The sequence below is a fragment of the Thunnus maccoyii genome, chromosome 18 (assembly GCF_910596095.1).
Source record: "Thunnus maccoyii chromosome 18, fThuMac1.1, whole genome shotgun sequence".
Classification (NCBI taxonomy): domain Eukaryota; kingdom Metazoa; phylum Chordata; class Actinopteri; order Scombriformes; family Scombridae; genus Thunnus; species Thunnus maccoyii.
The window spans coordinates 17,466,889-17,493,428 of NC_056550.1; the positions used below are offsets into that span (position 1 = coordinate 17,466,889).

General features: G+C 40.0%; 2 protein-coding genes across 3 annotated transcripts; one reads left to right on the forward strand and one right to left on the reverse strand.

Annotated features, from left to right (window-relative positions):
- Nucleotides 1–943: 943 nt before the first annotated feature.
- Nucleotides 944–26,450, reverse strand: tbcd (tubulin folding cofactor D). Of its 2 annotated transcripts, none has more exons than XM_042393044.1 (39): nt 25,995–26,450; nt 25,852–25,902; nt 25,635–25,732; nt 25,341–25,442; nt 25,073–25,219; nt 24,861–24,916; nt 23,602–23,734; nt 21,819–21,864; nt 20,709–20,841; nt 20,197–20,327; nt 20,051–20,111; nt 19,831–19,905; nt 19,561–19,655; nt 14,215–14,371; nt 11,259–11,316; nt 11,144–11,173; nt 10,703–10,788; nt 9,719–9,799; nt 9,536–9,609; nt 9,269–9,386; nt 8,844–8,904; nt 8,719–8,741; nt 8,578–8,609; nt 8,390–8,452; nt 8,227–8,303; nt 7,892–7,973; nt 7,677–7,795; nt 7,478–7,569; nt 7,015–7,155; nt 6,201–6,284; nt 5,471–5,629; nt 4,846–4,984; nt 3,021–3,142; nt 2,190–2,267; nt 2,015–2,101; nt 1,839–1,926; nt 1,483–1,592; nt 1,290–1,374; nt 944–1,166 (listed from the first exon to the last, which is right to left on the reverse strand). In XM_042393044.1, exons 1-39 carry the CDS (start codon nt 26,167–26,169, stop codon nt 1,146–1,148), a joined length of 3,570 nt encoding a protein of 1,189 aa, XP_042248978.1. In that variant the 5' UTR covers nt 26,170–26,450; the 3' UTR covers nt 944–1,145. The 2 variants fall into 2 exon arrangements, with proteins under 2 accessions (XP_042248978.1, XP_042248977.1); XM_042393043.1 differs by having other exon boundaries at nt 944–1,169.
- Nucleotides 15,247–18,873, forward strand: znf750 (zinc finger protein 750). Its single transcript, XM_042393045.1, has 3 exons — nt 15,247–15,361; nt 16,771–18,038; nt 18,192–18,873. Exons 2-3 carry the CDS (start codon nt 16,792–16,794, stop codon nt 18,766–18,768), a joined length of 1,824 nt encoding a protein of 607 aa, XP_042248979.1. The 5' UTR covers nt 15,247–15,361; nt 16,771–16,791; the 3' UTR covers nt 18,769–18,873.
- Nucleotides 26,451–26,540: the final 90 nt, after the last annotated feature.

The following is a 26,540-nucleotide window of genomic DNA, read 5'->3' on the forward strand; positions in this document are numbered from 1 at the left end:
CCCCAACTTCGATCCATCTCGATAATCCACTTTAATGTTGTTTGTAGTAAAGCTGCCAATGGCTTCATGATTATCAACTTTTACAGAAGAAGTGAAAAAAAAAGAAAAACTGTTTGGCATTAATGGCCAGATGTTACTAATGATTTGGCAGCACATACAAAATTACAAACACATGGGATAAAAATAACAGCCATTTTTTTTTCTATCAAGTTTTATGAGGGTCAAAATACACTTGAGTTTCCATGGGAAAGGATAAACCTAGTTAAATAATCATATTACAGAAAAATGTAATGCAATATTGTGATTACTAGCCTAGAGGGTTTCTGCTGTGGATGATAAACAATCCGAAACCATCTAATTCCAAAATAATGCTACAACTGCATCTTTGTCAGTGTTAGATATAGAGGCAGGCTGAGACAATGTGGCTACTATCAGCCTCTAATGAGAAAGCCTGGACCAATAGTGACACAACAGGCTCTGTTCCACAGGCAACAAGGAAGGCTCCGCTATCAGGCCTGGGATCCTTCCAATCCCTGGCACCTCCACCGATGCCGAAAAAGTAGGTCTGCATGGGACCTAAGGGGAAGCAGGGCCCCAGTGACATTCCACAGTTTGTGCCAAAACAGCTAAATGGCAACGTTTTCCCTGGAGTGTACACAAACTATAGTTTCAGGTTCACCTATCTGTGGTACGCCAGGTACTGGTTACAAGTGAATAGCTCTTTTGAAACCTTTTTCCAAAGTGTTATTAGACTGTGACCTGAATGGGCCATGCAAGACGTAGAAGAAACTACAATGAAAGCTTTATACATATGTATTTTGGGTTTCTTAGTGTTTGGAAGTTCAGTTCACGGTCAGAGTTTTTAATCTGATGCACCTTTCAAAAAGATTTTATGGTGTGCAAGAACTTTGTGGTAATAACAAAACAGTGGAAATAACTGATGTTTTCGTTTTCAATGTTTTATTGTCATGTAACTTCCAGATTTCTTCCAGATTGAAATTCATTCCATGTATTGTTTTCTGGCATACGGCAGACCAACTGATATAAGACAGCTTCAGAAGAGCAGCACTCGGAGTCCGTTCTTAATTCTTACAAGATGTTGTTCACCTACGTCATTTGCAGCTGGTTTTCACAGCCACAGGTGATCAGGAAACCTGGGCAGGGCTCTGCTGATGAAAGAGAGTGGTTGGGATTAACAAGACTAACAATGAGATAAAACATTTATTTTTATCTGCCTACAGGAATCCTATCAAGCACTTAACTCTCACTTATGTCAGTTAAATGGTTACCTTGGCGACCAACTGTGGCTTGGGGACTCCCAACCAATCACAAAGTTGATTCTTGTGGGTCCGCACTGTGGCAAGGTCACTCTCCCTGAAACAGACGCCAAGTACAACAATGTGAAGGGAACGAACCGGTACATAATGTACGCAATTAACAATTAGAGAAAATCTAATAACTGTATCCAATGTGACCACTGACCAATTAGTATCACTGAGCAGGGTCATGACGTCATCCAAAACCTCTGGATCGATGACATCATCGTAGGTCAGCAGCATCTCATACATCTGGCTGGCCGTGGTCTTTCTGATCTGCAATTATAAGAAAGGAACAGTTATTTTCTTCTGTCATAGATGTTGTTACACAAAGCAATGTAAAAAATAACAATTTATTACAATAATATTGTAGACTAATTTTCAAAGGCATTTGGCCATAGAGAATTTTGGACTATATACCAAAGTGGCTGCATTTTTTTATTGTTTATTTGAAAAGACAACTTGTCAGTGGTTTTACACATCTGTTGAGGTTGGGTGAGTATTCCTGTTTTGTGAGCTTACCACAGGGAAGGAATGGCAGAGTAGCATCAGCAGCTGGGACAAAACTTTCTTCCTCACCTCACCCTGGAACTGGATCAGCCCACAGAAGCTGGGAAACATCAATCAGCACAGTCAACATGGATGGTTCTTTCTGCCTCAGTCGAGTATATAATGTTTACAATAAGATGGAGACTCACACAGCTACACAGGCGCGTAGCTTGGAAATGTTTTTGGACTTCTTGATTTCTTTGCAAAGAGTCAAAAGGTCCACACAGAACTGGTGACTTGGAGAGCAAAAGGAAGAGAGAAAAACTTTAGCTTTCACAGATATCATCCACATCTGTTTCTTCAGAACGCTTTCGCAACACTCACTTCTCTTGTGTGGTGAAGATTTCAAAGCAGCTGTTAGCGAGCATCTGATTGAGCATCTTCAGAAAAGGAATAGATACTCTAAAGGGAGGAAAAGAAAACATTAATCACAGATAGGATGTATTATGCCCAGTACATTAAACTATTTTCTGGTGGCTTATCAGTGTGTTTATACAGAATTTATCAGTTAATGTGCAAATAATGCAACAATAACAATCAGAAGATGAATTGGAAAAAGTAAATACATTTTTTTTTAATCAACAGTAAACATCCTCTAAGCAAAGCACAACATAAATGCAACAGAAAATGTTACCCTGTATAAACCTGAAAGTAGGGAACAGACAATTAACCCTTAAATGACAAAGTTCATGTCACCAAAGTCTGAGTTTTAAGAAGCGATTTTAAAAAGTTGAGGCTAACACATCATTCCAATACAGCTAAAATGATTAGCTAATTAGTTTGTCGACAGAAAAATAACTGTCAACTAACAGGATAGTCTATTAATTAAAAAAGTGTCAAATATTCACTGGTTTCAGCCTCTCAAATGTGAGTATTTCCTGCTTTTCTGTGGCTTTTGTTGGTGAGACAAAACAAGCAATTTGATGATCACCTTTGCGTTGAGGAAATTGTGATTTATCATCTATTTTTACAATTTTCTAACATTTTATGAACAGTCAAGGAAATAAACAGATTGGTTAATAATGGAAATAACTGTTAGTTGCAGCCCTATATTCAACAGTCTAGAATGGAAAGGGACTGAAGTGATACTGTACATCTAGCATGGTCAAGATGTAAAAGGTGTGTGTGTGTGTGTGTGTGTGTGTGTGCGTGTACCTGTCATTGCGGAGATTGTCTCTGAAGATGCTCAGCAATGTATCTCCGAACTGTGACAGGGCAGCACTATCGTCCTGAATCCCTTTCAGGTAGTCAAACAATGATTGGGAAGAAAAATGCACCTGAATGGAAGCAACAGAGAGCAGCGGTTACTGTGGAGCAGCAGGAGCCTTAAAGTGATGACGGTGGGCAAAGAAACACAGACTCGTTGTGGTGAAGTCGGATGCCAGAATCCATGATGATCTGCTGACAGATGCTAGCTATGTTTGTTTATATAACGCTACACTATCACCGTCTTAAAAAATGTATTAGTTGTATAGTATGGTACATAGATTTACTTTAATTTTCATGATTTCCTGTGAGAAGAAAAGCTAAATAACTGATAAACACACAAAACATGACTTTAATAACAAAACTGCTGAGTCATTATTACTGAATGAGCATGAACCTGAGGGGCCTTCAAAGTAAAAACTGTCAAACTGATAATATCATAAGACCGCAGGAAAGAAAATGTAAAACTTTGACACTTGCAACATAGCAACACACCATAACATCACACTATACTATAGATAAAGAGAGCTACATGGAAACTTTGCGTCTGATTTCCTCATCACCCTTGAAGTACAAAAAACATTCTGTTTGTGTGTTTCAGTGGTTAAAGGTTATTTCATATCGACAAAAATTATACACAGAAATACTGTTTACAGTATTTAATACACTTGAGTACTAAAAAAACTTGGTAACAAATCAAATTATTTTTTGTCGGGCTTGGGACTCGGACAGTTTCTGCTGTTTGGCTTTTGCAGGGTTGCACTGTATGGTCTCCATGTTGAGGCTCGCCATTAAAGCAATTCTTGGAAAGTTAGTCAATGCTTTATCTCTTTCTGGCCTGTGTGAATATGTGCCTGTGGTGTGAGAATGGTGATCTTGGCTCATGTATCGATGCAGTCTTGGCTCATTTTCCTGCATGCAACCCTGTACAAACATATCAATCCTTCCCCTCTCTGAGGATATATCTGTGGAAAAGAAAGGCTGGAAGAGCGGGAGGTAAAGCGAGACGAGAGCCAGATCGTCTCTGAGGGAATATGTTACAGCCACCATTGGCAGATGAGTTCAATTTTAATGACCTCACTGCTGCTATTAAAGGCTAAACTTATTTTTCTTTACTATATCCACAAACACCAAAAGTTAAAAATAACCTAAGCATCACAAACCTTAGTGAGTGGGCTTTCGTCTGATTGGCCTCTACAGGTTAAATGATACTGGAGGAGGAGGGAGAACTTGATCAACCCCAGTTGAGGGCCCCAGCTAAGCCTCCCAAGTGATGGTGAGTGAGGGGTCAGGAGTGGAAAGTAGCAGATTGCTTTTAAACTTTTATTTATCACTGAAATGCAAAGATTCAACTGATTGCAAATTCTTGCTTGCCAGCACCATGAGAGACCCGTCAGATCGATTTGTTCTGGATAAGTCTGGATCAGTGCTTGAAGCTCCGATGGTTGCCAGAGTGGAGACAAGTTTTAGTAACACAGCCTGATATGTGTTTTTAAGATTGAATTGAAAGTCAGGCGTTCTAGAGAGAGTGATTATTATAGTGCAGAGGAATGAGTGGACTTCATTAGACACATAGCTCCCCCTGTTGGCCTAAATTCCTCCTAAATAATAGCAACCAAGCACCCCTTGTGTTCTGTATGGGTTTGTATGGGTAATGTTTTATCCACTGACTGATTCAAGGTTTTCCCTTGAATTTGTCACCAGTCTACACATCACACTGGTTTGACTGGAAACTGTTCCACTCCTCTATACAGACTGTATCTAACTGACTTACTGTGGACTCAGTGATCCCTCCCACAGACACGGTGAGACCCAGCAGGGTGTGGTACTGATACTGTGGCAGCCCCAGCAGCTGGGTGATATACTGGAAAGCTTGAGATGGAGCGTTCCAGTTCAGACTGGTTGTGGCCTCCCTGAAAGACATATTCAGAAGACGTTATCAAAGATCTACACAAAAAAGGTTCTTTCATCAAGGTACATAGTGTTTATTTATATATTTTCTTTACTACCATCTGTGATATAGTATTTATTCATACTTATTTTCTATTATGATCTGTGACAGTGTTTATTTATTGAGTACAGGTGTAATGAGGAAGCCTGATGAGGCTGTGAAAATTGTGTTTGACCCTGAGGAAGACTGGTGTGACTTTAGAGCCTTGATGAAGCAATGTGCTTTGACTTAATTAAATTAATGATCAATGATTAATGAATTAATGAATTAATTCCACTTTTTTGTGGAGATTTATTGTACATATAATTGTTCTACATCAAGCTTTCATATTTAAAGTATATTTGCTAAAACTTATGAATGGCTGGTGTTTTATGATCACACTGTGTAAGACAAAAATCACTGCAACTGTTACAGCTTTTAATGCAGGTTAAAGGCAGGTGTAACTCACACAGGAAAGATGTTTAGCAGCTCCTCCCGGTGGGGGATGTGAGGTACTGCAGGCTCGGTGCTGTGGAGGAGGTGCAGGAAGATGTTGCCGGCATGAGCTCTGTAGCGGTCAATCTTCTCGGCTGCCTGCTGGGCCAAGCAGCACATCATACACTTCACCCTGCAGAGTAGAAGTAGAAGAAGCGATGCAATGAGGAAATAAAGATTATATGTGCTATCACCATTTTTTTCAACATTATCAGAAGTCTATACTTCACTAAACTTCACTAAGGTGTGATTAAATCAAAAAACTGGCTGTTGTTTTTGAACTTATAGTCTCTGGCGACAAAGATGAAAGGTGGATTGTGGATACGTCCCAAGGGGGCACTGGGGGTGAATTCTATCATGATGTGATCCTTTTCTTTTTTTCTTAGATATAAACTAGTGTTTAATCAACAATAAAAGTAAATGTTACTTTTTTTGATCCTGTTCTTCTATCATAATTACAAAAACTACAAAATTCAAAGCTGTATTGATTTAAACTAAGGTATTGTGGCCACACCTTGAGACATCGAAGTGTCACCAAAGGTTACTAAAGCCAATGAACAAACGAGTCTGAGACCGACTGACATTACAAGTTTTATGGTCACCTGCGAGTAATGTGACACATGGGTTTCTCCAGCTGTAAAGCAAAGTTCATGAAAGAAGGGCCAAGAGTTGGAGTTAATCAAAGTTTTCAGATTGCTACTCACAGGTCTGGCAAAAGGATCTCTGGAGCACTGCTAGCCACCAGCATAGTCACATCCATCAGACTAGTCATTGCTGCTTCTCTCACCCTGGGCAAAGAGACAGACAGAGTAGAGACTTTATGCATGCAACAACATGAGCTTGAATCTACTTAATCTTGTCTACAAAATCTTAAAAAAAAAAAACAGCACAGTCATACAAATACACACCCAAGCTGGCATACAGACACACACCGCCTTTTGAAGACTGTTCAAAATTTCAGTATCACTGGATGTGGCAGTTTTATAGTTAAATCAGCTTCATGGCTGCAGGGCACAATTTGTTTATGTGACATGTTAATCAGGATTTTCATTCGAATGAAAGTCACACCCTGGAACAGGTGCGCAGGTGCCGGAACCATTAGTTTTAGGAAAAGGCAAATTAAGAACATTTTTGTATAAACAGATGGAAAAGAGGGAAATGTGTCACTGTGTGGTACATAATAACCGGAGAGATAAGGACGTATAAATGGGGAGGAAAACAGATTTATGAGAAAGAATGTAGGAAAGAAAAACATAGACATAGACAGCGTGAAAGAAACAGCCCATCCCATATAATGAGGGCAAGTGACAAGCCTGGTGACATTCCTGGTGAGTAGGTAAGCATTGCCTGGGGCCACTAGTGAGACAGGTATACGATGTCTTCATGTCCCAAGGTGGAGGGACACAATAACACCAGAGGCCTCAGGCAGGGTAACATTCCCAATACCTGAGGCAAATCAAAAGAGCATGTGTGTATTTGTGGATTGCGTGTATTTACAAAAAGGGGAAGTTAACTTACCATGCCCCTACGTCCCCTCTGCTGTCTGTTGTATAATCATTCATACCATTGAGCAGGGCACCGTATACTTCTGCTACATTCTCCGAGCACAGGGCAGAGTCTGTAGAGCCACTGGCGCAAGCACCCGCCTTCATACACACCCTAATAAAGAATGAAAAAGAAATACGTTCACATAATAAAGAAAGACTCAAAGGGCTGCTAAAGGAACTAAGAGATGTACTGGGGAAATTTGATAAATTTTGAGAAATGATGCACAAAGGCAGCAGGGAAACAAATGGACAGACATGTCATTCAGGTCCTGCAGGTATAGTCAGTAAACTGTTTATTTTAGCCTTAGAAGCCTGTTAAAGCTAGCAGACAAGCAAGACAAAGAGAAGCGAGCCTGAACAATAAGACAATATGGAAAGAAGATGATGGAAGAAATACAAATGAAAAGTCAATAAAAACTGATATGGATACTCACTGAGCAATTGCTCTGACTGCATCTCTCCTTGCCTCTGTAAAATTCCCTTCTTTCTGACTGACAATGCACATCTGCTGAAGGCCATCTAGGATCTAACACAGACAAAAACACACACACACACACACACCAATTTATACCTATATACTGAAGCAGTAAGATGTCAAACAGCTAGAAAATGTTCACAATACTTCAAACACACCTGTTTCAGTTTGCTATGGATCATAAATCTTGGCAGACAGCCAAGGGCAAGGGCAGATCCACAACGGGTGAGAATCTGTGGACTCTTCAGCCCTTCAGTGTACTGAGATACCAGGACAGCTACACATGTGCACACAAACACGCCATGCAGAGATTATTTTCAAATTCAGACATACAGTATAAAGTAGTAGAACCAGGAAATCATATTCAACTCACTCTGCATTTCTGAGTCAGCTTGGCCTGGCTGGGCCTGGTAGTACTCCTCACATAGTGCGGACAAGGCAGATACCACAGAAACCTGCAGACACATGAGGAGAAAGATTAATTTGAGTAGTAAACAGCAAATAGTCATTCTGAATGAAAGAGCAGTGTTTCACAAATAAATAGTTGTAGTCTGCAGTTCTGCTGTTGTTAGTTTAACACACTGGCAGTATAACTGCTGATTTGATTTTCTTAAGAGCAGCCACTTTGTTTAACTACTGCCAAGATTTGTATTTCTTTGTGGAAGCAAATGTTGTTACTTAATTTTAATAAAGAAAAGTTAAGCTTACCATGATGCCATCCTTCGCACCACTTGAAAAGAGATGAAGACTCTTTATGGTGTCGTCAATAAGCCATTGCCAGCCAGCTGAAACCAAGTGTCACAAACATTAGATATCTTAAGCTCAAATGCTGAATGATATTGAACTGATAATAACAAAAGAATTAACTTACTGATTACGGGGTCATCCTTGAAAGGCATTTTGGACAGGGACAACCTTTCTATCAGACCACACACTGCAAAAATAAAATTAAATCATACATCGTCATATGTCTTCCTCCATGTTTCTTTCATCTTTTCTTACATTAAAACCCATTCATTCATTGGTAAAAATCCATTTCTTATTTGCTTTTAGACTCACTTGCTGGCCTCATCAGCTCTCCACCAAAACCCCTACATGAAAAAACAGAATTTTGATAAGAAGCCAAAACAATACTTGGATTTTTAATTTTTTTTTTTACCATACTGTGAACAGAAAGTTAAATGAATTCTTTCTGCCTACCTGTATTGTTTTCTGTCTTGTAGCTGAAAGTACATCAACAAATGAAAATCAGTACAAGAGGACATTTTCACCATAGTTTGTTCAAGTTGAAGCAACAATTTTTTTCAGCTTAGAGGCACACTTACCCTCTGGTGAATGTTTTTTAATGCGTCCACGCATTCTGAAGAAATTATGTCCAACACAGTCCTATTGGACAAGAGCAGGGAGTCATGATCATGTATAAATATGATCAGTAAAAAGCAGAATGACGAATTATCTAAGAGTGCTCAGTTTAACATTTAATTGCATTTTTACAAATGTTATTTGTTTTTTTTTTCTATAGTAGCTGCATCATCAGGGAATTAAGATTTTGCTCTAGTTTGTTAAGCCACAAACACAGTTCCCAAAGCTTCTGCTTCTAGCTGGGACGTAAATAAGAAGCTCATCTATACAATATTTTACCACTGTTCAAGTAGAAATTTTAAAAATGTGTCAAAAGTATGGTCTAGGACATCAACCCCTATCTTAAATATATTATATATATTCCTTTAACTGGTTACTTAAAGACTACCTGTTTGTCTGAAGGCCCAGTTTGTACAGAGCGTGTGTGATCTCTGCACATGCCAGGATGGCTCCATGGCGACCATGAAGGTCAATAGCCACTGCCATGGGCAACAGTTGTGGCAAAACTGAAACCAACAAGGAAGAAAGCATGAAATATGTACTCATGACCAATAATTATAGGTTTCAGTCATTTTCCAAAATGCATTTCTCAGGAGCAAAGCTTTCACTGAAAGCTCTTCATTGCCTGGGGAACAGGTACGGTGACATTGTTTACCTGTAGTTGCCATATAATCAGGTGCTTGAGGCGTCAGGTTGTGGAGTGCTTTAGTGGCGAGCTCTCGGATCACACTTCAAAACACATATAAACATGTACATTTTTTGTTCAAGAGTTAAATACAGAACAACTGTACATTTTCCCTTAGATTCAGTGACATTATGGGTAAATACAAGTACTTACACATCCCAGTGGTTGATCTTCATGGCTACCAAGTGGTCTATCATAGCTTTGGTATACTCTGGAAAACTTGCTATGTAAACACTGTAAGAACAAAACATACATCTTTAGCTACATACATACTAAGATCCACAGAGAATAAATACCAGCTTTTGACATGTACATGTAACTATTCAATAGTGAAAACAAAACAATTTCAGGCATCTCTTATTTTTTTTACACCTTGCTATATGTGGGTCTGTAGTCAGTCATACCTTGAGGCTAGCATCTATCTCTGTTTTCACTGTTTCAATGTTTGCTCTTCAGGGTGATGACACATTTCTGCCAATGGTGGCAATATGCGAAAGGGTTGAAGGATTTCTATGTTGGTTTTAATGAACACAATTCTTTCCTTACAAGATGTGCCTGCCCAAGGACACGTATTGTAGTTCAAAATTTTAACTGTAACACACATTCTTAACAAACTAACCAAGCAGACTGCACATACTTAAGCCGCATGTTTGGGGTATAATATTGAAGATGTCAATAGCTTTGCTTTAGTGCCACACTGAGTTAGTTAAACTAAACAATTTGCAATATTTAGTCGTATGTGTTTAAAGGTTGCACAGTTCTGAGTACTTTAATACCCAGAAATCATGTAATTAGGTCAGCACATTGCACTCATCTCACCTCAACATATTTTTCTCATTAGCTGAGACAGAAAGACTGGAAGAAAGCCTTTTGGCTCGAAGTTCACCCATGAAGTTTGGCTTGTTTCTATTTGTCCCTTCCTGTGCAAAGAGATGATTTCCCACCAGTGACACTAAAACTAAATCTGTGCTTTATCAATGAGGAAGGATGGAACACTATTTGGTGCCATTGCACTTCATTATTTAGGTTTCTATGACAGGTGTACTGTCCGTAGCATTTGCCCAAGTGACGCTTTATTTCAGAATTAAGTGACTCTGAAAATATGACTGTAAATGTGTAGAATAAAGTGTTTCTTACCTAATGTTCAGATAGCAGTTGTTGAGATTCCCAACAGCATAGTAGTCTGCTGCAGTTACGATGTCAATACCATGAGGAAATGTCCCCTATTTAGACACAAGCAGGCAACAAACAGCTGAGACATTTTCAGTGGATTGTGTAAGAAAACTATGTTGTTAAGACACTGAAAGCAAATGATTTGGAATTGAGAATAAGAGATTGGGTTTCAAATTCAAGTAATAATATTTGATTTTAAGAGTGATTTATGGCTCAAGTGGTGTTGTAAAATCAAGTGTTTGCTGGTGCCCTGTAGCTGTACTGGAAGGCTATTTCTTTGCGTCAAACACTTTCACTAGCAAGGCAAGTTTGAGCAAGACTTGGTTATCTGGCAGAAAATAAACTTAAAATCACAGTAATTCTGTTAGTCATGATGTACAAGAAGTCAGTGCTGCGGTCACAAACCTGTCTGCCGACATTCTCCTGGAAAGCAGCCTGGGACAAAAGGAGACATAAAAATTAACTTCTGTCATGTATATCTTTAGTAAAGCAACTGTAGGATATTGACCAGAAAACTTACGGAGGCGGCTCTGCGGCAGTTGACGTTTCGATCAAACACAGCTGTGATCAGCAGAGCACTGCAAAGAGAAATCATTAAGTATGGATTGGAGAATGTGAATGATAAAAGACCTGTGCCTTGAATTGTCCACTGAATGCAATGAAGAGGGTACTTCTTTAACAGTTAAGTGTTTTTACAGTCACAGAATGCCTACAAAGGAACAGTCAATGGGTAGACAACTTAGCATGTAATGAAATGTAAAACAATCAAAAAGTAAATCACGCATAGTAGTTCTTCTACTACACTGTAGCTTTGTAAGTGTGAGTGTTAAATGAGCTTGTTTGAGCTTTGTTGCACAAACAACCATTATTCCAATATTTATTTGTTAGATACAAATCTGTAATTCAAACTTGAGTCCATTTTTCTTGCCTAGGCATTTGTCCATTATACAAATCTTTTTCTGCTTGGAAAAATTGCCACGTCTTCACAATATTTCTTTTATTGTCATCCTAACCTCGTATATGTCTGTCCTCTTATAGAGTAACAACATGTATTTCATCTGAATAATTCGTGATGGATTAATGACAGGTTACATCATCACTGCGCAACAGATTTTAGTCATAGTGTACAGATCCCAGCAAAGTAGGTTAACATAACCGCAATATGATTCAATGGATTAAGTGGCCCCTGCAATACTGGAAGTTATGTGGGATTATGTTTTGACCTTAATATCCCTCCACCACACTGCCTCTACAAGTCTCAGGAGGGGTTGTTGTGTGAACGTCAGTAGTTGAAGGGGGGCCAACGTTCTTATAAATCATAGTGACAGCCTGAGAATAACTGTTGTTGGCCTTATTTGCTCTCCTCCCATGTTCCCTACTTCCAAACATCAACATCAGGCCTGGAGCTGGACAGTTTGGCTTTACTAACTGCCTTTGCCCTGAGGGCTTGAAAATAAAAACAGTCCTGATTGCATTCTGGATAAAGCTCTAAATGATATTCCCAATTACGTTTGCGGTTGCTACAGTTGAAGTACATATTGTATCTGTGCAACTTAGCAGAGATACAACTGTGAGTGTGTACATGTGTGCCCCCAAGTCACTTAGTCCCACATTTGCAAAAGTAAGTTTTCTGTTAATGTCATCAAGCTGTGATGAATAGAGCAGGAACCAGCTTGTCTAAGCACTGCTGCCAAACGGCGACCGAAACCTACAGCAACAGGCGAAACCTGGCAATCCTGTAGGCTAGGGAAAGGGAGGGTGTTGTCGCGACTGCTGATGATAATGGTAGTCGCAGGGGTTCAAACTGACACTGCAGAGCTGGTCTGCACAGTCAGAGGCCACAGGTCCGTACATGCACACCGAAAGAAGAGAGATCAAGGAGGAGGTAAACCGTTACTATTGACAAAGACTGAAAGTACGTCACAAGATGATATTGCATCTTAGCTTCTCTACACTGGTTGTTGATTAAGTGTAGAAGTTTTGATATTACTCATTACTTTTAAGGCTAGCTTCAGTGTCTGGTGATATCAGCCCTTTAAGGCAGCCAGCAACTAATCCTGGAGCATTTTGCATTCTAGCCTATAAACAAGAGATATTTGTTGTCCAGACCCTACTGCTTTGGAGCAATCTGAAAAAGCTATAAATAAGACTGAAGTAAATAAAGTAATAAAAGTAAAACTGTTTATTGACCCAAAACAAAAAAACTAACTTTAACATCTCTGGAGATTTAAGTATGTTTACTTTATTTGCTATTATTGTTTCATCTGTAAAGCACATTTCCCAAATGCTTAAAAAAAAGTACAATTATATATAAATGATATTTAGTGTCACTACTAGAGCTTTTTATATGGCATAGAAAAAAAAAACATTTACCATTTCTATTGACTCACTGTCCCTGTGCAGTTGTCCCACATGAACCTTAGAGATGTACTTCCTGGTTGTTATAATGCCCCAAAAATGCCGACAAATCCCAAAATGTCCTCCAAGCTCTCTACTTAGTTCACAACTGACTTTCAAAACAACAGTAAGCTTGGAATATTTTTTTTTGGGATGCAGGGGCTGCATAAAATCAAGAGGTGTATCTTTACTGTGTCAGACAGGGTACACGGGAACAATTAGTAAATTAGTGAAAGTACAACTGGCACTGAGCCACAAAGAGATCAAACGCATGTACTGCTCGGCAGCAATTAAAGTTTTATAGAAAGACAAATCATAACAGGGAAATGCATGTATCTAAGAAATGACATTTATAAGGAATATTGTAATTAATTATCTTTGGAGCCAACAACATGGGACGATCACCTTTTCATAGTATCTATCTGTGTAATTAACGATATAGAGCGCACCACAGCCGACTTCAACAGAGTACACATACATAGGGACATGCAAGATTGATGTGACACAGAAAAACTGGTTTGAGGCAGTAAATAACTGCTTGGAGGCAAACCATGCAGCTTCTATGCAAATTACAATTAGAATACAATTCACAATGTGCTGCAACTTAATCCTAAAATCTTACTGATAACTTATAACAATGTATTTTCCAACACAACCCTTGATTGTAGCTGCTACTTCTTTACTTTTCTTTATTCTTGATGAATATATTTAAAACACATGTTGGTGAAATATTATTATTGGCTGATGCTGCATCTGTGCAAATGTATTTATATTCATATTTGGGTAATTCCCTTCTTTTCCAGGAAAGGAGAGTGATCATGTTGTTTGAGCCACTGGACAGTGGTAACTATGGCCTAACTGTCATGCTATGCTGATGTAAATAATGTTGTGGACATGGCAATACATACAAAAAGAGGAAGTGTTAAGTTTGCATTAAAAACAACAGCAAGAGCAAATTACAGTCCATTAAAGTCAAAATACAGTCCACTTGATGGATTATTATTCTTGTTCCTGATGTGTTTTTGCAGCAATCTATGCATGTGACTGTTTTATGGGAAAGAAAGGAAGAGGAAGCTTACTTGGCAATCTGAGTGACAAAAGGCTCGAGCTCCTTGGGTTCATAAGCCCTGGCGAAAGACCAGCACACATAGCAGGCAGCGTCACGCACATTGGAACCGACACTACATGCTCCCCTCTTTTCCTCGTAGGTCAGGGACTTGATGATGAGCGGCACAACTGCAAGCAGACAATAGAAAGGGATTTATGGTTTTATATCAAGAAGAAAAATACAATAACTAAGATCAAGGTTGTGCACAAGGCCGAGCAACTACCAGAATAATGGATTTGAAAAGACAGATATCAACTATCATACTTAAGAAAAACATGAGTGAAACTATGATATTATCAATTTCCAGTGAAAGTCAATTTGAATCCCGTCTGATTGCATGCTTGTGCGTGCTGAATCTGGTGCCTGCCCACTCAGTCCTTTTCCACTGTGAGAACAACATCAATGATTTCAGTGATCTAATACAGAGTAATTTAGCAATTGTTAGTTGTATGTAACATCAGGGAGAGAAAGCACAACATAACCAGCATGATTATAATTTATAAGGCATGCAGTTAGCAATAAAGTCAGCTCATTTTAATAAAAGCTTCACTTTTGTCAGTGTTTTAAATCCATAGCATTGTATTGGTTTTCTCAAACACTGCTTTGTTCACATAAAAGCGAGGCGTAACTAAACATGAGCAGCGCCAATTTACCTCCCAGTATGCAAATCTCCTGTTCTTGATCTCGCCCATTGGCTATTGAACTTTACTGGAAACTATTTACAGTAATTGTAGAATGAAGCCAATGTGGCCATTTTCCTCAAAAGAGCGAGATGGATCAGGAAAGAGGGAGAATGAGTGAGAGCCCCCACCCCAAAGCGTCATGTAAATCATCGCTTGAGGCTTGACTAATATCAGGTACATTGATGTTGCCTGAGGGCCCTGCTGTTTGGGCTGAAGCTCCACCCACTAGTGAGACAACACCTCAGAGAAAGGAACTCACCACACAACTAACATTACTAAATACAGCACACACATAGACGATCACACACATTCACTAACACACTCTGAACTCTTCACACACATTGTAGTGAACATCCTGGCCACATACTAACACTGGCTGTGGACCTCTGCAGGTTGAATACTCGGGAGAGGACACTTTTGCTACAACCAGAGCAGGTAAAACACTTTTTTTTTTTTTTTTTAATCTCCATCCTTAATAAGGAAGCAGAATTAAATTACATTTTTTTACTTAAAGCACTCCATCAAAGTGTTTGTGTTATTAGAAAGACTGTCAGTGGTTTGTAAAGGTACTTGTACTAGTTTATCAGGCATACTTAGGGTAGATATAAGTTATGCACCTGTTACCTATGGATTTTAATTATCCACTGCTTGCACTGCCTTGACTGACGCACAGGTAATGCTGACTGTGCCTGGTGTCAACAAAAGCCCTTCTGATAAAGTTTCCAGTCACTTAACATCATAACAAAAACTTTTGACCATTTTTTTATTGTATGCACTGGTCTGTGAATGAAAAAACAAAAACAAACATTACCTGAGATCAAGGCGACCAATGATATTTTTATTAAAGAAAAAACAAAAAAACAAAAGATTTTTACTGGATTAATTTCACAATGGAGAAACATATTGTTAAAAAAGATTTTCAAATGAATTTTGGGTCTTAGGAAGGGAGTGGCTTTGCGTGCTACTACAGTTGGACAGAAACTTGAGTGACAACTTCTTGCGACAGCGCATGACAAGCAGGTTCCTCCACACGGCACCCAGTAACACTTAACTCACACCTTTAGGTGATGTTTCATTTCAAAAAGGGAGGGCTGAAGTGTTTCAGATGCCACCTACTTCACGGTTTTATTTAAATGGCTGTTTTCAACTGTTGCTCCTCATATTGTCTGGTGCATTACTTCTCATACTCATGTATCTCCAGAGCTGGTGAGCTCATCTAACGATGAATGGGAGCTGACTGCATCCCGCAGGTGTAGTCATGGGAAGCAGGTGGCTGGTGGTTCCCACGCCAACAGCACAGAGTTTAGTAAGGTTGAGAGAGAAAGCAAGTCTCTGCATGCCCTCCAGGTCTGTGTTACTAAGTGCCTAGTCTGCCCGACACCTACCTACCTGGTGACTTAGCGGCGCTTTAACTTTTTAGGACAGATGAGTGATATCGTTATAGCGTTAATAGGCTGCTGCCAATCAACCAAAACCGCACTAAGCCGTCAGTGCACCTATACAAACATGTGGGTACATGTTTGCATACTGTAGACAGGTTTTCATATTTAACAATTTCTCTGTTGGCGTCCAACCCAGTGTGAAGAAACAGTTGAAGAAATACATTAGCCTGAGGGTGCAGTGTTTTGCGCAGCTAGAGATTTTTCTGCCCGAGCAGCTAAAAAAATACACAGAGAAAAACCTTCCAATGAGAACTACTCTCCACCTGAACCAGTCAAACAACTCTATTAGTCTTATTACTTATATGCCTAAGTGTCACATTCCCCAACAGCTCCAAGATACTTTAAGAGAGGGAAATCTAAACCACTACTAAATCGTCAAATGCAATTTGTTCTGTTTTTCAGTAAACGTGCATCAGAATCAAGATGGACACTGCTCAGGAACGCAAGCCAAAAAGGCCCCACTACATTCCCCGACCGCCAGGCAAGCCCTTCAAGTACCATTGTTTCCAGTGTCCTTTCACCTGCAACGAAAAGTCACATCTCTTCAACCATATGAAATACAACTTGTGTAAAAACTCCATCTCCCTGATGTCGCAGAAAAACGGGCAAACAGCCAGACAGGTCAAGGCTGCAGCAAAGGGAAGCCCTGTAAAATCTAAGGATTGTCCCAGCCCCCTGCCGGCAGTTCATACCAATAGTCCTGAGAAACAGGGAGCTGAGAACAAAGCTGAGAGCAGAGATGACTTGGAAGAAGTAGACGTTGGGTGTGACAGTCCAGTCAGTAAGGAAAGCCAGATTATGACAAAACCAAATACAGTTATAGAGAGTGAGAACAAGGAGAGCAATGATGCCAAGTCTCTGCCGCGCCCATCTGCCTTCTCCCCTGTCACACCCAACCGAGATGGAACAGAAACCCTCAAGTCATCTGTGCCGCAGTCAGAGGATTCGCAAGCTCCTGCACCCACTTTCAACCACCCAAGCTTCCCATGGGGCACGATTTCATCATCCATTCCTTTAAAACCATTCCCCCCTCCCATAGTTCCTGAATACTCTCCTTACCTCTTGCCTGACCGGCCCCTGTATCCACCATACTACCTCCCAGGAAACCACCATGCCAATGAGCCAAACTCTCCTTCTCTCCGGCCAGAGTTTCTGGATCCCCAGAGGCCAGTGGTCCCACAACCTATTGCCCCGCCTCACACCTCCCTATTTCCCCCATACCCATACAGATACTGCCACCCTCTTCACCCAGGACACCCTTTGCATTATAGCCTGTATAGACCCCATGAGCTCTCCATGCCGATTACAGGACCAAGATATCATCCTTTGGATTTGTACAGCTCAACCTTTGGGCCTAAGGAATATGATTTGTACATGCATTCCCGTCCAAGTATCAGTAGCATCAACATAACTGCACAAGAGGAGAGCAACAACAGGCAAAGTGGAGACAAGGCAACCAGGCTGAGCCCAAAAGAGGGCTGTTCGGCCTTGGGGTCCCCTGACAGACCGAGTCATGCACACATCATCCAGAGAGATGCAGAAACCCCACACTACACCAACCTGGGTGAGCCTCAGCCCACTCCACAAGTAGGACACACACCTACATCCGTTCAACCCACCAAAACTGACTCAAGCTTGCTGCAGTTAAGAACTCTGGATGAGGATGGAGGGTAAGTAAAATGACCATATTTAGTATTTTTTTATTTATCAGGAAAGAAATGGCAATATTAGTGAAACATTAACTTGGAAAAACTGAGCCACATTACTGTGTAGTCAGTAGTAGTCAGTTGTTAAGTTTTTTTTTCTTTTGGCCTGTTTTTCAGATCAGCTGAGAACAGCAGATATTCCTCCATGTGTGCTTCTGAGCCATGTCCTGAAGCTACATCGGAACAAGATGATGAGGACAACAGAGAAGATCTGGCTCCCCTCAACCTCTCCACAAGAAACCAGGACAAAGAAAAAGGTCCATCTGACCACAGACTGCGGTGCTCAGACACAGAGGAATTAAAGGGGGAAGAGTTGCCTCTGAACCTCAGCCTTCGCGCTTCTCATGTTAGCTCTGCCCTCAGCACTTCAGAGAATCTTCAGCAGAGACCAGGCACAGAGCTGAATGAAGAACCATGTGACCAAAGGCAGACTGCGGCACTGGCACTCTGTCAGCTAGCCACTGCAAGCTCTGCTGCCTCTTCGTGTCACTTCAGCACTGCAGACACAGTCTCAGAGGATTCCACAAACACTACAAGTCCTGGCTCTCCACAGAAGACCAAACACACAACCAAGGCTAAGGCAAAGGGCATAAAAAGAGCAAACAGTGGCCAGGCTGAAAACAACTGCCATAAACCAAACAAGAGAGCAAAGGTGCCAGGAAGGGCTGCTAGGAGAAGGCCTCGTTGCTGCTAACAACTTAACTCTGACTGGTATAATATTTGGAAATGAGGACAGAATATCTCTACTTCTACATGACAAGATCAACTTATTGAACATCTATGTTAAAATGTTAATCAAGCACTGAAAGTTTTGAACTATTTGAGCAGGAGCAGATGTGACATGTCTATAGCACTGCCACTATAACAACTGTAAAAAAAAAAACACTTGTTAAATGAAAAGACTTGTCACAGGTATGTGCATATTATGGCTTGTTCTCACATTTTATAGAAAAGCAAAGTCTCTCCCCTTCTGCTGGACCACCATTGGACCTTATTTTGGAAAAAATATGTACAGTCGTCAACCGTGAGAAACATTTTTTTAAATTGTTTGATCCCATCTGAATTGTGCCATGAATCACATCAGTTTAAAAGATCATTTTGCAAGTCAGGGAATGTGCCAAAGTGACGGCCATGTTGGTGTTAGTGACATATATTGTGTGAGAGAAGAGATGTAGTTCACTGATCGGTTTCACACAAAACTAAATGGTACTTTACTGCGGTGATATAAATTGACTAACATCATATGTGTTATTCATGGCACAATTCAATCAGGATCAAATAATTAACTGCTGTACATATTTTTTTGCGAAATAAGGTCCCATGGGGGACAGAGGAAGGGTAGGGACTTTGCCTGTCTACTGGAAAAGGTGAAAAGCAATGTTTATAGGGGGTCTTTATATTTAAATCTGGACATTTTTCGTAATGTTGAGTATGGAAGTTGTGATGATGTACTTTAAATGTAAACATGTCAAATAAAGAAATTTACCATCTGTCAATCTGGAAGGCAGCAGCAGTCCTCTCCTACCAAGTTCTGCCAGTGCCAGGCAGCCTCCATGCCAAGCATTGTCTGTTTCCTGGAAGCTTAAAAAAGAAAAAAAACCCACACGTCAAAACAGAAACATGCTGGAATATGGGGCTGTTTGTAATATTGTCCCTGTGATGGGTATTTTGGAAAAAAAAAAAAACCATAGAAGAAATGCTGAAGGGCATAGCGTGACTGATGGCAAGAGCCAGTATGCCTCTAGCATTAACTTACCTGAAGCAGTCCAGCACTGATCCAACCACCTCATCTGCCAGCTCCTTGGGGAGCCTTCCAGTCACCCTCCCAATGCTGAAGAGTTAGATAAAAGTTTGTTGTGACACAAACTGTCAAATGTGCTGTTTTGAAAAGCACCACAGACAAGTAGCAACATGGATGATTTGTTATCAACAGTTCAAGTTTGCACTATATAGGTGAGATAAGGACAGACTATTACCCCTTTGCTGCAGACCAACGCACGATTGTTTCCTTATCTTTCAGTCCCACCAGCAGATGCTCTGTAAAATAACATGCAGATTTGATTTCCTGAGCATATATACTGACATTACAAACTTTTTTAACAGATGGCATGCAGGAACTGACCAATAACTGTCTCCACTTCCTCAGGAATGTCATAGTCCTCCTCCTGTTCTTGTGTCTCCACTTCAGCAGTGGCTGTAGCAGATTGGGACATAGCAAGGTTTGCTGCAAGGGAGCGGCTACCTCTCTGGTACCTGAAAAACATGCACACAAACCTTTTTAGACACTCAGCTCTGTGCTCCTTGTCCTACTAAGGAATGAAATATGTTGTGACACATATGACATAATGCACTATGGAAAACTACTTGGAAAGAGACCTGATGTTAAGCAATTCCCGTCTGATTGAGGGGCCACAATTGGCTGAATTAATTTGTTTCAATATTAACAAGATCCGTTGCAATGATGGTACCCATGTTTTTATATGTAATAAAGTATATTTTATGCAAATTTACACTTTCAGCACACGGTTACTTTGTGTCTTAATGTGTAATACAGATAAAGTTTGAGTCAGTTGACTAACTTTGGTTGAAGACCTGGTTTAACATTATATATAATTGGCTGGTATTATGTCTAACCTCCAAGTGGCCAAACGTGGCTTCAGGAAGGTGAGGCCGAGCCTCTGGATTAGTTTGACACCAAGCTTCCTCAGCATGGCCTGGCTGCTCTCTGATAGATGTTTCTGCTCCAGACACTGCAAAATTGTAGGAGCTGGGAAACAAATAAAGACATAAATGTTATGTTATAATACTGTTATTTCAATAAGCAAATAAATTAATAATAAACATACAGGACTATGTACATTTTTTGGAAATATCTGGCTAGAGACATGAATGTTTACCTGGCCTTTTGGCTGGAAACAATTCTCCCTAAGTTGACTATTCAAAGTTTAAAATATGTACATAGAGTATTTTTGCAGATACAGATATGCCTAACATATATAATTGTAACTGCCATGGACTAAGTTCACATGTCAGCTACGACCAGACTGTCTCTACAGAAACTGCCTTTTGTGGCCAGAAATGTGCCTTCAAGAAAATCATAGATCATATTTATATATGGGAAGGCTCTGTTATTATACTTTTTAAAGGGAAACATTACCTGATATCTGCATTCAAATATATCCCCTCTGGCATACGAAATTTAGTTAATGATTTGTGAACACAAATAACTCAACAACAAAGACTACAAATGTGACAGTGACAGTAAATTTTGGACAGGAAATTCTGTTTTTTCATGACCTTCCACATTGAGATTACTTTAGCACAATATACTCTATGCTTGGAGTCTGAAGAGTTTCATCTCTAGTCCTCGAGATGAAGACCGCCATCTAACTATGTCACCCTGCTGTCATGATCTGTAATAACTTACACTACAGATTATATTACTATAGGTTGTGAAGTCAACAATTTGCAGAGCCCACAAAGTTGCTACACATATGATGAATATGATACTGAGATAACATGGTCACAGACAGCTTCTTTCAGCTTTCATCTCGTCAAAAAAAAAAAAAAAAATCTCTTCTTCCTAATCATGTTGAAAATTTCAATGAGACTGAGGCCAACTGGACTGCTGCCACACTGATGAGAAGCCTGTGAGACCAATTAATTTGCAGTAATGGCAAATTTGTTTGATCTTGGTTCATTACTTCACTGAAAGCACATATAGTAGGAAAAAAGGGAACCCACCATACTGCAGGAGGTCATCTCGTTTTCCATGTTTGAAGAGCTTTGCCTAAGGGACACAAATAAGGCAACCGATTCAATCCAAGATACTGCAGAGCAAACACGATAGCAGTGACATCAGGGAAGACATCACACATTTTTAAACACTAACTATTTCATTAATGAACTGAAAAAAACTGCTTTCAGAACCAGAAGTAATTTCTGTCCATCTATCCTGATTTTTTTCTTTTGAAGCAATTTACCCTCAATCTACACACAGAGAAAAAAACATGCAAGTATGGGTCCTGTAGGCCTGTTGACTGAACACACAGAGCCAGTTTTGAACGCCCTAAGCACCACATAGGTTGGAGCCAGATTCACTTCACAGACATTAAGTACAAAGGGACGCTTTCTGAACATGTTATACAAGTTCATGTGCCAATCATATGACTGTAATGTACTTGCTTGGGGGCTGAATTACATTACCTTAGCTTACAGGAAGTGATTTGAAAACATCTTCCATCATTAAAGGGGCCATATTATGAAAAACTCACTTTTTTCAGTGCTTGTGCATATATATTTAAGTCTCTGATGTGCCTACTAACACACAAACTGTGAAACGAGACGGCCCAGTCAGTTTGGTGTGGGCTGGCTTGCTCTGTACTCTTGTGATTCAACAAGCCAGATTTGATGGCCCTTCTTACGCCACTTGAGGCTTCATTGAAATTGTACTGCGCCCTCTGTCTGAGTCTCCACCCATTAAATTTCCGCATGTCTGCCATGTTTTTCTCACAAGCCCCAGGTGGAACCCAGCTAAACTAAGCTTAGCTAAGCTAAGCGCGAAAAATTTGCATGTATTGTGGGGCTGGACCGGGGAGAGCCAGGGAGCAGAGCCGGAGAGTCCTGCACTGCTGCTGTCTCATCTTCTGGAGGAATAAACATCCGATTCTGCTGATTCGGAGCAGTTTACCAGCAGGAGGAGTTTATTTTTTAAACTTTTGGCATTAAGTGGATTTATCTTCAAACTCGCTTCTCGACCTAGCCAGTGCTAATTAACAACAGAATCACACACCACCTCAGCTGCTGTCACCAATAATAAACATCTTAAATAATGGTGAGTTTATATAATTTTAAAGTTACACAGTATGTCAATATCTGTATATAAACAATAACTTCGCTCCCATATTTATGATTTTAGATGACGTTATTTTGAGTGTGGATGGAGCAGCTACCACAGACGACTGTGCTGACCACTCAGCCAAAGCTCAGCTCCGCCAGACGCACAGACCTGCAGCTATTTATACATCCATGACACAGACACACACAGAGTGGAGCAAAGGAGAGAGACGGAGACAGTGATGTAACCTTGATGCACTACAAGTCCCAACCTGGGTGCTGTTATTTGACATGTTTTCTTTTTCTTCCCGAAAACAATTAATTTTTAAAATATTTATACAAAATAAATATTCATAAAAACCTACTATTTGTGCTTTTCAGAATACCAGATTCGGATTCAGCTCCACCCTTACTAAGTACCCTCAATCCCTTTCTCATTTGCTGAGGAACCGTTTAGCTTAAAGCAGTGGATTAAACTGACATAAAGTCACTTGAGGCAGCACCTCCCACATATGCAGCAGGTGCATTACACACCTGCCAAAACCACATTAGGTGTCGTGTGAAACATACCGGTCATGTCAGCTCTTGTAAACTACCCTCCGCAGGTTTTAATAGACCAGCTTCAATCATACACACATACACGTGTTCATGCACTAACACAAGCTTGAGTGTGATCGATGAGTATGTTTACCAGAGACTGCAGAGCACCATCCAGTACCATAATTTCTCTCATTGACTGGTCATTTGTCTGGGATATAGTGGTGAGGTTCCAGTCCAAAAAGTCTTTGAGACGTTTCTGTTTCACATCAGGGCGTGTTATAAACCTGTACAGTCATGTATAATAAAACAAGAAAGCAAAAAAAAAAAGGTTTCATACAGATAAACAACATTCAGATACCAAGAAAGACATTTCAAGAACAACTCTGCCCTCTACTGGCTAGAAAACTAATTACAGTTGATGCATTTGTCTGTCTTGTATTTCCTGGCTTGTATTTTGAGTTGCTATGTTTTTATAAACTACATGCAGTCTTTGATTTATGAGTCAATGATTAACATAAGCTTTAGATAAAAGACATAAAGTAGACATGTGGCCACTTGATCTTAAATTAGATGTATGCAACTCGCTCTGATATTAACCCACCAGCACTAGTAATATTGACAGGTGTGGTTTACTTTTAAAGATAACATTTTAGACTATGTCTACATACTATTTCTATCTTCTCCACTCAGCATGCGTCTACAAAGTTCCTCCTATCAAGCACATGGGTAAACCCACTATACAGTAAGTGCAATGTTTTTTTGTTGTTGTTGCTGTTGTTTTTTACATTCTTGCCTTTATTGGAGAATTGATGGTGTAGAAGCAGAAAGGAAATGAGGGGAAAGAAAGAGGGGTATGACATAATACAAGGTCCACAGTTGGAATCAAACTGGTGACATTGCAGTTTTCATGGTATTCATCTTCATTATCTGGCTACTGGATGCCATGCAATGTGGCGCTTCTGTTATTTTCCTAATTTCCACTCTAACCATGTAATCATAAGTAAGAAAATACTTATCACGGAGTTTTGATGGAACTGGTTGTTCAGAAGAAAAATTGAATTTGTGTTCATTCCTCTTCATATGTCAATAATGATCTATCAACATCTTGCAATCCACTGCTCTGGGTTAGAAGGGGATATTTTGTGGCTACAAGGGTGTATTTGTATTTCATTATACAGGGCATCTGAATAAGATGTTATTTCATATCATTAAGTAGGTCAAGTTTTAAAAATTCAATTTCTTTCAGTTTTAGTGTTTTTTCTCTAAAGTGTCATAGCCTAAAGGTCTAAGGGGTCAGCTTATAAACTTTAAAAGATATTATTGTTGCATTGTTTTAAACTGTGATATTTTTGGAGATAATCATAAGACTGAAACATTGTGCAATTACCCGCATGGTGTTCGTGCACTTACTTTGATACCAGTACAGACGCAGCATCCCTGGGACTATCACTGACAACTAGATAAGACTGCAAACAAAACCAAAAGAAAAACTGTTATTCATACTAGATGATAACACAACTTACATACTCAATAAGTTGGATTAACTACAAACACATTCAGATCAATCTCTTCAACAAAACACTGAAACATAGCATCTAGATTATATCTTATACTTATATTACCTTTGCAATAGCTAGAATGCGGTCCATGGTAGACTCTCTGGCCTTGCCAGAATCAGACTCCAGATGTCCATCCAGACGAGAAAGGTCAAAGGGTATGAGGCAGGTCATGGACAGCCACAGCAACAGCATGTAGCGAGTTTCCCAAGTCTGGAATGAGTAAATGGTAATACACACTGTTAGTAAATGTTTGATGAAGCTGTCATCAAAGATAACAGAAGTGAAATCTCTGCAAAAAATAAACAAACAAAAAAAGAAATGCCAGTCTCACCTCAGTGTCCTTGGGATCCTGCCTGAATAATAGATCCAGAACTGGCTGGACATCGGCTACCTCATGAGGAAAAAGCTGCATGAAGATTTTATAGCCTCTCACCTGGCCAGAATAAAAAACAAATAAATAAATACAAACACCCTGGGAAGATTACTGAATTAGCAGGATAACTTTGCTGCATAAGTAAAAGGACTGTTCTAGGTTTTAATCTGTGGAGTGCAATCTGGTGGGTTTTCAATGACTTGGCAGACTGGGCACAAGCTACTGACAATGACAGTATTGTTTCTGACTGACCTTACAGATGATGTAGAGAAACTTGAAGCTCAAATGAACGAGTGAAGGGGGAGACTTTTCACTCCTTATGAATTCCAGTATCATGTTAAACATCCATTCTACAACAAAATTGAAAGATTAAAAGTGAGCGGAGGCGTTTTAACCGTATGCACATTCTCCAGATGAATATGCAGTACTACTACAAATTGTATTTAGAGTTATACTTATAACAATGTACCTAAGTGAGGGTCCAGCAGATGAGGCTGCTCTTGATATCTGTTCATTATCACTGTGGAGGGAAACGGACAGAGTGTGATGAAATGCGAGCACAGACTAAGCGTTTATTTAAAGCTTCGTGTGCTGTGTGGATGACTGTCTCACCTAAGAACCTCTGCGTGGCGGACTCTGTTGTCACCGTGTCTCCGTGGACCTCCGCCAGGCTGGAGATCAGAGCTCGGGTCTCGCCGCTCTCACTGAAGCCCCCTAACAGACAAGTTTGGACAATAGCGTCCGACTCTCCTCCTTCACCACCATTCCCTGTCTCCGATAAAGCCATTTTGCCAGACTTTGACCTAAGAAAGATGTCTTTTGTTGCAGAAGCTAATGTTAGCGTTTGTTGTTCTGAGTTGCACACCAGTTAGCTAGCTAATATTAGCGTTTATCCCTAACAAAAGAAACGACGGACTTTATGTAAACTATAAGGTGTTGGTTTACAGAGTATTTATATAAAACTTTCTGTACGCGAATTATCATTAATATAACTGAATGAAAACAAGACACTATTCCTCATGTCATCTGTCTTGTGATGCTCCAGCGAAATGCGTTGCTGTGCTTGCACCCCGCCCCAGTACGGTAAGTCAGAAGGTTCAAAACTATAGCTGGTGACGTGATGGCCAACAAGCGATTTCAGCCGGAAAGGCTAGTGTG